General features: G+C 46.6%; 1 protein-coding gene across 1 annotated transcript; it reads right to left on the bottom strand.

The window, feature by feature from the left end:
- Window positions 1-1,045: 1,045 nt before the first annotated feature.
- On the bottom strand, window positions 1,046-3,888 carry NUDT16 (nudix hydrolase 16). Its single transcript, XM_030330163.1, has 3 exons — window positions 3,750-3,888; window positions 3,382-3,651; window positions 1,046-2,405 (listed from the first exon to the last, which is right to left on the bottom strand). The coding sequence occupies exons 1-3, from the start codon at window positions 3,885-3,887 to the stop codon at window positions 2,226-2,228; spliced, it is 588 nt and encodes a 195-aa protein (XP_030186023.1). The 5' UTR covers window position 3,888; the 3' UTR covers window positions 1,046-2,225.
- Between the last annotated feature and the right edge of the window lie 8,554 nt (window positions 3,889-12,442).

The following is a 12,442-nucleotide window of genomic DNA, read 5'->3' as shown; positions in this document are numbered from 1 at the left end:
TTCCACTCCCCTCCCACCAAAGTCATCAAAAACCTCCTGCTACCAAATCCAGTGGGCAGTTCTGTCCCTCATTTTACTAAAACTCTCGTAAGCACTTGGCAGAGTTCACTTTCTTAAAGCAGGTTCCTCTCAACTTCTGGTTCTCTTCAGTATGTCCTGCCCCTCATCCTGAACCCCGAGGCCTAGGCTTCCTCAGGGCCCCATCCTGAGCCCTCTTCTTTTTTTCTCTCCCTGCCTGACCTCATCTGACAAACTGCCGTACCATCTTTATGCAGAGGACTCACAAATTTATGTCTCAACATGCCCAGAATAATCTTGATTCCGTCCCCTGCAAAACCATCTCTACCCCCCCACCCCCACCCAGGCTTTCCTCCCATCCACAACTTGCACAACTTAAGACACACACTGAAGTCATCCTTGAATCCTCTTTTCCCTCACCTCACCCTACACGCGGTCCATCAGAGGGCCTGTCAAGGTCACCAACACTTCTCTCAAATGCATCCACTTCTGCCCACCTCCTCTACCACCGTGGCTCCGACCACCACCATCTCCCACGTGAGCTACTGTGGCAGACTCCCCTGTCACCGACTCCCTTTTCCTACCCCTTCCGGGCCACGCTGCACACACCACCAGGCCCTGACCCTGCCTTGGGAGGCCCTGTATCCTCTGGCTCCAGTCTGCCTCTCCGGCGTCCTCTCCCCTTGCTTACTCTAGCCTAATTACACTGGCCTTTCAGCATTTCTAAGCCATGCTCTAGTAAATTAAAGATGACTGCAAATTCTTTGCATATCCCTCTGCCACACCAATTGAGAAATGGAGTTTAATCCCCTTACCCTTGATGTGGGATAATCTGCCAAGATTCTTCCTCAGAACCCTAACACCTGCCTTCCTCCCCTAGTACCCTACATGCTACTCCCTGGAATACCTAGACTACTCTTCCCACGCTCCTACCTAGTACTTCCTTCTTATCCTTCAGCTTAAATGCTCTTCAGAGAGGGCCCTTCCAGACCACCTCAGTGAAAAGTAAAAAAATATCAAGGCGAGACCTATATCAATCTTTTATTTCCTTCTTAACACTGACATACATGAAACAAGTAAATAGGCAATATAATTAAACTGACTACTTATCTTACTCTCTAGAGCAAGCAATGGCACACTACTGCCCTCAGGCTGGACACCTCCTTTTACAAAGAAAGTTTTACTGCAACACAGCTCCGCCCACTATGTTCATCGATACTTATGAAATGATAAGAGTTGAGCAGATGCTACAAAGACAATGTAGCCCATGAAGCCTGAAATATTTGCCATTTTAGCCCTTTAACTCTGTAGAGGGTAAGAGCTATGGCTCTCTCATCCCTAGATCTCCAATACCTCAGAGTGTTTGTTGAAAAAACTGAAGGGCTTTGAGGCTTAACTATAAGTGCTTCAGCTGTAAGCCAGGGCTAGACCAGGTCCCTTCGGATGTCCCGGATCTAAAGGGTCCTAGATGACAGCTTTGGAAGAGATACAGCAGGACTCATAAGTCTCAAGTCCAAGGTCAACCAAGGAGACCAAACCATTTCTCTCACCCTTTCCACTCAGGCCAGGTTTCATGAGAGGCCAGGAGGTTGGTTAGGACCCTCTACCACCTTTCGGGGGTATATCGCTTTTGCTAACACCCGGGCAAGGATGCAACCATTTTCAAGGGGAAAAAGGGTCCTCTGCTTCTCTGTCCTCCCCAGCAAGCATGGGCTGGACTAGACCCTGGAGAATAGCCATGTAGGAGTGTGGGAAGAAATGTTGCCCTGGTTCAGAAGCTCCTCTCCAACATGGAGATGGTTCTGGTGACAAGCCAGGCCCCACATGTGCCACGTCCTGTTAAACTGCACATGGGGGTTATGGGGAGGAGTGAGCTTGTGCGCAGGCACAGACTGTACATTCATATGTCTGGGGGCTGCCATGCCATGTGTGTACAAACGTACGGAGAGGAGGCAGGCTCTGAGAATGTGCCAGGTCCCTGAGATGAGCTCCAGATTTTTGTGCCAGATGTTGAGTTACTGCGGGGGGGGGGGGGGGGGGGGGGGGGGGGGGGGGCTCTGCTCAAACATACTGCACATACTTCTCTTTTTAATCTGTTATCATCTGTCAGGCCCAGGGCCAGAAGAGAAAGCCTTCCCTGTTCCTGCCTCCCTTCCCCAATACCAAGGTCCTCATCTCAGGTTCCGTGGGTCCACGAAGGGCTGCCTCTAGCGAGGTAAGGAGATCTTACGGGCTGTAAGAGAGCCGGATTCCACCAGTTCTAAATCCTGGATGGCTTCCAGCAGCTGCTCCCGTGCAGTTCCAATAAAGGAATTCTCCAGGAAGGCAGGCAGGCCTCCCACACCATCCCGCAGGGTATACAGGGGCACACGTACTAGGCCTAGCACCTGTGAAAGGAAGGAGACAGGTGACAATGAGACAGGTAGCTCATCCTAGACAGATCTTTCCAGCTCAGAGGTCTCACCTCTTATCAGTGCAGCAGAACCAAGCCTGAGGACTTACGCCTTATACCTAGTGCGCCCACCTCTCTACCGACAAAAGACCCAAGTCATGCTACTCAGCTTCAAAAATGTTAATCCTTCCTACATCACTAAACTTTTGGTGGCTCTTTGCCTCCAGGATGCATGCTTGCCCCTACACCAAGTAGTTCTCAAAAATACACCAGACCATGGGGCGCCTGGGTGGCGCAGTCGGTTAAGCGTCCGACTTCAGCCAGGTCACGATCTCACGGTCCGTAAGTTCGAGCCCCGTGTGGGGCTCTGGGCTGATGGCTCAGAGCCTGGAGCCTGTTTCCGATTCTGTGTCTCCCTCTCTCTCTGCCCCTCCCCCGTTCATGCTCTGTCTCTCTCTGTCCCAAAAATAAATAAACGTTGAAAAAAAAAAATACACCAGACCAGTCATTTCAGCACCATTTAGCAACTTCTGAAAAATGCAAATTCTCAGGTCCTTTTCTCTCTCCCCCACTGAACCAGAAATTCTGGAAGTGGGGTCAGTAATAAGCCTCCCAGATGATTCTGATACCCGCCCAAGTTTGAGAACCATCTCCATACACAATCTGTCCCCCTACTCCCCTAGCCTAACGACAAAGGTTTCCCCACAAAGTATCAGGCCACATTTCCCACCCAAGAAAATCACGGGCCAAGGGTGCAAGGCTTAGCCAAATCTATGGGGAGAAGAGAGAGTCTTGGATAGATATGTTCCAAAATAACAACTGCAGAGGTCAGTAGAAGGGGCAGACTACGCCTGCTGTGCCTAGTCAACCAGATGAAAGAAGCCCAAGGCCCCAGCTACTCCAGGAAAGTGGGGGAGCGGCTTTCGGGGGGCAGGGAGGCCATAGGGCTGGGGTTCCCGGGCCGGCCCCACCTCCAGCCCGTGGTCCTTGGCACGCGTGGCGCCCATCTCCACCGCAACCAGCTGCTCCAGCGTCAGGCGCTTGGCGTAGAAGTGGGCCACGACGTGCGGCCCGGACCCGGCGTGCGAGCTGCGGTAGTCGGCGCGCTCCACACGGAAGTCGGCCACGGCCTCGCCCAGCTCCTCGATCAGCTCGCGGTTCAGCCCGGCCTCCAGACTGGTGTCCTGCAAGTTGACGAGGCCGCCGGGGAAGCCGAGGCGCCCATCAAAGCGCATCTGCATCTGCGGGAGAGGGAAGCGGGGTTGCCCGGGCGCCCGGTCGGCGTCCCCGGGGGAGGGGGAGAGGGAGGGGACGGGGCGGGGCGCGTCCCCCCTCTCACCAGGACGGCGTAACGGAGCGGGATGCGGCCGAACAGCAGCGCCGGGTCCGGCGCGTAGAGCAGCGCGTGGCACGCGTGCCGCCAGCCAGGCCCCAGCGCCAGGGCCTGCTCCAACGGCAGCTTGCGGGCCCCGGCCATGGCCTGACGCTATCCCCGCCGCAGTCCCGAGGGCCCACGTGGGTGGGCGGGCCGGGCGGCCGCCAATGGGGGCGGGGCTTGCAGGCCCCGGGGGCAGGTGACGGCCGCATCCGGATTGGGCCCCGGGAGGGGCGGGGCGGAGGCGTGGCCGGCGCCCTGGGCGCAGAGCTGGCGCGGAAGTAACGCTTCAGTCACAGTGCCGGGCCTGAGGGGTATTCTGGCTGGCTGTCATGAGGGCCGAGGCCTGTGGCTGGAGGCGGCACGCGAGTCTGAGGGAACTGCATCTGGTTTGGTTTGGGTGGCACTCGGAGACCGGAGCTGGGGCCGGGGCTACCGAGGCCGAGTTGGCTTTAGACACTTGGCCTGCCCTTGGACAGTGGGGATTGGAGAGGAGCGATGGGTGTTAACAGCTGCCCTGCGTGGCGGAATTGGAGGGGACTCAGTGGAAGTTTGAACGTTGGGGGAGAGTTGTGCTAGGATGAGTTCAAAGTTTATGGCCTGGGTGGTTGGTGGCGTATGGATGGGTATCCTAGGACAGGGGTGGTCAAGAAGTGTGGTTCTAAACAAATTGCGAGTGGTGATAAGCAGCGGATAGGACAGGTAGGATAGGAAAGGATTGATGTGATTTTCAGGGGAAGAGTTAAGTGAGGAAAGAGCTGTGGGTGAAACCTTGTGGGCGCAGGAAGTGTCAGATTTAGAAGTGGATGATAAGGCTTTCGGGCTTTTACCCAGACACACTCAGACCCTTGAGCTGTGAAGGAAGGAACAGCCCATCCCCAGGGCAGGGCACTACTCTGGGCTTGATGCCGAGGAACTGGGATTCAGAATCCCTCACCCCAGACCACTCCTTCCCCACCTTTCTCAGGTCCTGTGCAGATAGATATAGCCTCTACAAAAGTCCGTGTTTATTACACAAAGGAAGGGAGGAGGCAGCTCCTTGAGAGGGCTTCAGCTTAAAGTCACAGCCTGTAAGTGACAGCACATGATAAGAAAGAGCCCACAAACCTGCACAGATGCAGGCTTGGGACCTTAGCAAGTCATTTAACTCAGATCCCTAGTTGCTCATCTGCTGGAGTCGAGGGTAGGTGCAAAGTGATGTGTCTAATATTAAAGACCTGTGGGTTGGAATTCAGCCAACATCAGGCCTCAGCATTTGGAGGGGAGAGGGAGTGTCCCTGGGATCATCTTTCCTAGCTTAGTCTTCTGAATAACATGGCAGAGACGGCATCCACTAGTATCAGGCAATTGAACCAAGGTGATGAGACTGTAGGTGTGCCACAATTCATTGGCCTGTTGGAGTACTAGGGGGTTTGGAAATCGCCCCTGTTGCACATTAGAATCACCTTGCAAAAAGCTCGTGAAAACTGCCAATTCCAGGCAGACGCCCAAGACCAACTGAATCAGCATCTCTGGTGGTGGTTTAAAAATTTGATTCAGGTAACTACTAAGCAACCAGTGCCCTAACCCTTAACCCCTAACATTCCAAAGTTGACTTGCTTTTTCTCCTACATGGGCTTCCTTGATGGATTTAGGGTCGGGCATGCCCTTTCCAAGCTTCAGGCTATTTTTCTTTCCTGGTTCCTTGAGGAGGCTTTTAAAGATGGATTCAGCTATATCTAAGGCAATGTGGAAAACACTGTGAAACCAAGGCAACAGCTATTAGAGAACTAATGAATGACTTTGGAGACCAGAGCTTTCTCAGGATGAATGAATATGGAAGCCCTCAAGAACCCCCCACACACACCTCGCCCCCTCCACACACACACATACAACCTTGTCATCCCTTTCCAAACTGCTCCCTGCCTCTGCTGGTGAGTGCAGTCTCCATCCCCTTCCCCCATTCCACCCTCCTGAGGCAGATTGTCCAGGAGTCAAGGCTGGAGGTAGATAGCTGAGAGCAATTCCATGTCCCTCAAGAGCTACTCCCAAGTTCATAATGACACTCAAAACTAAAAATAAATCAGTGGTCAGCCTCAGAAGATGCTAAAGAATGAATTCATTTGAAAAATAATCAGGAGGAAGGGGTGGGAGGGCTAGGCAAAATAGGTGAAGGGGATTTAGAGGTACAAAACTTGTGATTATAAAATATAGTAAGTCACGGAGATGCAAAGTACAGCATAGGGAATATAGGCAATGGTATTGTAATAACACTGTATGATGACAGATGGTGACTGCACTTATCACGGTGAGTGCTGAGTAATGTATAGACTTGTCAAATCACTATGTTGTACACCTGAAACTAATATAACATTGTACATCAATTATACTTCAACACCAAAAGTTAAAAAAAAATCTGAAATTTAAAATTTAATAAGTACATTATTTACTTATTTTAAATGAAGCCTGAGGTTCCCAAGCAGTGCACCATACCTACTTTCAGGGGCATTGAGAGATATTTTAAATTTCCTGAGAAACGTAGCAGTCTCTTTCAGACATCAAGAGCAGTACTAGCTTCCGTTCAATGATTAGATTCGACAGTAGATGGCTACGTCCTTTTTGATGATGTCCTATCTTTGTGAAGCTGGGTTTTTAGCAGTTGTGATGAGAAGCAAATATGAGATAAGAAAATCAGTGTGGAACAGGGAATGAGGGTTTGAGATGTTAGATGGTGACAAACGGGTGCCATGATGTTAGGATATAACACTTATTAAGATGTTTGGGCCTAACCATTTAGCAAATGACATTGTTAACTATTTCTTTTGGCTTAAGGGGACCGTGAAAAATTTATGGACACCCTGAATTACAGAGAACTGAGAAATTTTGGGAGTCTCTGAGATAATCAATGCATTAATTCAATAAATAGTATTTGAATCCTGAAATAATAATAATAAGGAGGAGGAAAAGGAGGACAAGAAGCATTTATCCTGTCTTTTTTTTTAATATGGGCTGTCCCTCGGGACTCCCAAATAGTTGATAAGGGCAAGTTTATGTAGGGTATTCTAGTCAAAGAAAAAAAGATAGAGCCAATCATAATTTTACTATTTTTAAAACTTAGGTAATAGATAGTAGGAAATGATCATCAATGACTGCTAACATCACTAAAAGAAAATCGGATCTTACGTGCCTCACAATGGAAGAACGCACCACCTACTATGAAATATTCTTACCAAAAAACTGAATTTGAATCTGGATCTGATGACAATTTTATAAGAAATACAAAAGAATGTCTTTTTTAAATATCAGGAAGAAGCTAGGAAGATCCATGTGGTAGTGTATCAGAGCTGGAGACAGCAGTATGAATTTGTGTTTAGCTTAACTTGGATACAGATGATTACGCATAGAAATAGTTATGGCTATGTGAATATACAAGGGTTAGTGTACACAAATGTCCTCACTCTGTCAGCTGACAGGGAGTAGAAGCAGTGGTACCCCAGTAGCAAAAAGCATGCCCATGCCCGGTGCCCAGAGCTTGATTACCAGTACCATTTTCCTTTTTTTATTAAAAAAATTTTGAGTTTGTTTATGTATTTTGAGAGAGAGACAGAGAACACAAATGGGTGAAGAACAGAGATAGGAGAGAGAGAATCCCAAGCAGGCTTCACACTGTCAGCGCAGAGCCCAATGCAGGACTCAGACTCATGAACCATGAGATCATGACCTGAGCCGAAACCAAAAGTCAGATGCTTAACCGATTGAGCCACCCAGGGGCCCCTCTTTTTTTTTTTTTTTTTTTTTAATGTGTAATTTTGAGAGAAAGCAAGAGCATGGGCACACATGGGGAAGGGGCAGAGAGAGGGAGACAGAGGATCCGAAGTGAGCTCCGTGCTAACAGCAGAGAGCCTGATGCAGGGCTCAAACTCATGAACTGCAAGATCATGACATGAGCTGAAGTCAGTCACTTAACTGACTAAGCCACCTAGGTGTCCCTCCAGTATCATTTTCTAATGAAAGGAACTGACTCCTTGGAAAAAAGGCTGATTCTAGCACTGGGACAAGAAATATACCTGATAGATACATGATAGACCTGGAGTATATTGTGATGCCAGAATTTTTTAATGAAAAGAAAAAAAATAAAACATATTGATGGGAGTATGTCAAGGTGACAGGGATACAGGAACCAATTAGAGTTCACAATGGCCAAAGCTGAAACAATTTGAGCAACAAAATAAAGTAGTATTGGATTGTAACCCAAATTATAAACTAGTATCTAGCTATCTGATGTAAATAACACATAAGTAGGGGCACCAGTCTGGCTCAGCCGGTACGGCATGCAACTCTTGATCTCAGGGTCCTGAGTTCAAGCCTCATGTTGGGTGTATAGTTTACTTAAAAAAAATAATGCATAAGTAAATGAGTGGAAAGAGACAAATTTCTCATGCAGAAGAATTTGAAATAATTTATATAGATACTCTGCCCTCCAGAAGGTGAGGCACAATTGCCCATTCCTCAAGTTTGGGTTGTGAATAATGACTTCCTTCCAAAGAGGACAGTAGGAAAAGGGGGCTGAGGAGCAATTTGGTAACTTTGAGGAGAAACCTGACAAACATTACTTTAGCCAGGTGATCAAGGTCAACATCAACAGTGATAAGTCATGTTGATGGTATGCACCCTTGGTATGATGTGATGAACATGGTACTTAGTGTTAGTTGTCTTCCTCCAAAAATGACATAACCCTGGTCTAATTGTGAGAAAAGCATTAAACCCCAATGGAGGGACATGCTACAAAACACCTGCCCAGCACACCTCAAAACTGTTGTCACTGAATATGAGGAAAGTCTGAGAAACTGCCACAACAAAGGGGACCTTCAGGATTCATGATGTTTGAATGTAATAAAGTGGTATGCTGGATAGGATCCTGGATTAGAAAAAGGACATTAGATCAAAGCTAAGGAAATCTGAATAAAGTATGGACATTGATTAGTACTACTGTATTGAGGGGCACCTGGGTGACTCAGTCGGTTGAGCATCCGACTCTTGATTTTGGCTCAGGTCATGAGCTCATGATTTATGAGATGGAGCTCCACATCAGGCTCTGTGCTGACAGCATAGAACCTGCTTGGGATTCTCTCTCTCCCTCTCTCTCTCAAAATAAATGAATAAACATAAAAAATAATATATTGATATTGGTGCATTATTGTAACAAATATACCATGCTAATGTGAGATATTAATAATAGGGGAAACTGGGTGGACCGTTTGGGAACTCTCTATACTACCTTCACAACTTTTTCTGTAAGTCTAAAACTTCTACAAAAAATATTTTTTTTTAAAAATGAGGAGGGTATAATCAGTAAAATCTAGACTAAAGGAAACTCAACAAAGACAAATGACCTGCTTCCTTCAATAAATGAATTACAAGGGGGAAAAAGAGATGGAGGAGGCATATCACTTGAGGCAACTGGGCTTTATTTAGATCCTAATTCGAAGAAACAACCTTATAGGAAAATGTAAGACCGGGGGAATGTGAATACTGAGTGGATATTTGATAGATAGCAATTATTGATAATTTTTAAGTGTAATAACAGTATTGAAGCTTAAAAGAAGTATTCTTTTTTTTAATATGAAATTTATTGTCAAATTGGTTTCCATACAACACCCAGTGCTCATCTCAACAGGTGCCCTCTTCAATGCCCATCACCCACTTTCCCCTCCCTCCCACCCCCCATCAGCCCTCAGTTTATTCTCAGTTTTTAAGAGTCTCTTATGGTTTGGTTCCCTCCCTCTCTTTTTTTTTCCCCCTTCCCCTCCCCCATGGTCTGCTGTTAAGTTTCCCAGGATCCACATAAGAGTGAAAACATATGGTATGTGTCTTTCTCTGTGTGACTTATTTCACTTAGCATAACACTCTCCAGTTCCATCCACGCTGCTACAAAAGGCCAGATTTCATTCTTTCTCATTGCCAAGTAGTATTCCATTGTGTATATAAACCACAATTTCTTTATCCATTTGTCAGTTGATGGACATTTAGGCTCTTTCCATAATTTGGCTATTGTTGAAAGTGCTGCTATAAACATTGGGGTACAAGTGCCCCTATGCATCAGCACTCCTGTGTCCCTTGGGTAAATTACTGGCAGTGCTAATGCTGGGTCATAGGGTAGATCTATTCTTAATTAAAAAAAATGATTATCTTACAGAGATACATGATGAAATATTTATAAATTATATGATAAAAATAATCAGTGAGGTGGTAGTGGGTGAGAATATAAACAAAATAGAATTGGTCATGAATTGATTATTTCTAAAGCTGAGTGATGGTTCTGTAACAAGGGGATATTATATTATTCTCTTTACTTTTATACAGTTTGATGTTTTCCATAGTAAAAAGTTAAAAATAAAAAAAAATCTTTGACTTCTCCTGAAGCTAAAGGTTATAATTTACATTTGAATAAAGCTTTGCATTTCACAGAACTCTTTCACAGACTGGATCCCTTTTGGTCCAGGAGAGGGAGAAAAAGTTAACAGTCTAAGTCTCACTTTTTAGGCCTAAAGAAGACTGTGACCAACATCTATCATCTACTGGGAAATTTTTAATTATTCCACTTAATGCTCATGAAATTTTCCAGATGTTGCAAATGCAAAACCACGGGTGAGAATCACTGCTTTTGAAGAATATACAATGGGGGAGTGGGGAGGAGATGCCCCCAGCAGAGAGCTGCCAGGTAAGATGGGGTTTATCCCAAAGGACTTACTAAAAGGGCTACATGCTGTGATTATTATTGGGGGGGGGCACTCACATATCTGAAGTCAAATCTAGCAGACTTAAAAGAGGTGGCATTCTATAGAAGGCAACTCTACTCTTAGTTGTCTGCAGGTCCAACATTGAAAATATCCACTGTGTTGTCTGGAGCTCATTAGGTGGACCCATTGATTATAAGAACTTTCCAGACACCTCCAACTTCATGCCCAGACCTCTTCACCTGAATATCCCACAAGCACCCCAAACCCAACACACCCAGGAATGGACTCAGTGTTTCTCCCCCCGCCACCAAACTCCCCCACATCTCCTGTATCCCCAGGTCTGTGAATGGCCCAGTCACCCATGCTGGAAACCTAGGAGTCCTCACAAACCACCCCCCACAAATCAGTTCTCGGTTCTTATTCCCTTGAATTGACTCCATTGTCACTGATGGGGTTTTGGGGTGATGGTGGGGTTTGGAGCTGATGGCCAAGAAAGAATTCTTGAAGACGTCTTTGGTGCAAGGTGATTTTTATTAAAGCATGGGGACAGGACCCATGGGCAGAAAGCACTGCCTAGGGGTTGTGAAGAATGACTGATTATATACCTTCAGGTTGGAACGGGGTTAGGGACAGTGTGAATCTCTAAGCAATTTTGGAAGCAAGGTTTCCAGGACCTTGAGAGGCTAGCGGTTAGTAGGAAAACATTGTTATTACTGTTTAGAAAACCTCAGTCATGAGATCCTTCAGATGTGTATCATGGGTCCTAGGTTTGGAGTATAATTGCTAACATATACTTGGGGGTTAAAGATAAAGGGGGCTTGCAAAGGAATTTTTATGTGTTTAAGGAGACTCACAGGATCCTGGGGCATCAGGATAACGTTAAGCCAAGCCCTAGCAAGTGTCATCATCAAGGCAACTGAGCTCCTAGAGGAAGGTCACTCTACCTGTTTCAAGGACTTGTCAGTGGGGTGTAGGCAGTAAGGAAATTTAATTTTTCATTTCCTTTATTTCCCACATTACCATATCAAGCAATTAAACCTCCTTATATCTTGATGAGGGTGATATTAGGGCTCCAGGAAATGGAGTCCGTAGGTTTCTAGAGATTAGGCTATGGATAAGATTGCCTTTTCTTGCAGTTTACAAAGTTATCCATAAACTGAAGGAGACTCCTGTCCTGCATGGCCATGATCTCTATCAGTCAACCATTTGCTTCCTTTCCTTTCTTCTGTTTTTGGGCAGCCAGGAGTGCCTGAGGACTATCACACATATCCCACCTGGTGGGGAGAGGGGATACTGTTGGCCTGTACTTTGCTTCAGCTTGACTTATGCTCCCTCATCATCAGTGCCCTGACTTGAACTTTTCTCACCTGGACACAACTAACTGCCTCTCCGTCCTGCCCCCAGTCTCATGCTGTTCAAACCTGCCCTCCACACAGTTTCATGAGGCAGCTAAAAGCCATGCCCTGGTGATATCTCTTTAGGGGCTGCCCCTGGCTATAGAACACAGCAGCTCAGATCTGAGCATTGCCTTCTATATTGGTGATCTATTACTGAATCATATTGGGAAATGTAGTGGCTTAAGACAACAGTGAACATTTATTATTTCACATTGTCTGTGGGTCAGGAATTAAGGAATGGCTTAGCTGGATGGCTCTGGCTCCAGAGAGTTTCTTGTGATGTTTTAGTCCAGATGTAAGCAAGGGCTACAGTCAAATGAAGGCATGATTAGGGCTGGAGAATTTGCTTTCCTGGTGGCTCAACATGGCGCTGGCTGTTGGCAGAAGCCTCAATTCTGTATCACATAGATCTCTCCATAAAGTTGCTTGAGTGTCCTCACAAGATGGTAGCCAGCTTCCTTCAGAGTGAGTGATCCAAGAGAAAGCAAGATGGAATCCATGTCTTGTGACCTAGTCACAGAAGTCAAACGCCACCATTTAG

This window comes from Lynx canadensis, chromosome C2 (genome assembly GCF_007474595.2).
Source record: "Lynx canadensis isolate LIC74 chromosome C2, mLynCan4.pri.v2, whole genome shotgun sequence".
Classification (NCBI taxonomy): Eukaryota; Metazoa; Chordata; class Mammalia; order Carnivora; family Felidae; genus Lynx; species Lynx canadensis.
This window is presented reverse-complemented; position numbering and strand designations above follow the sequence as displayed.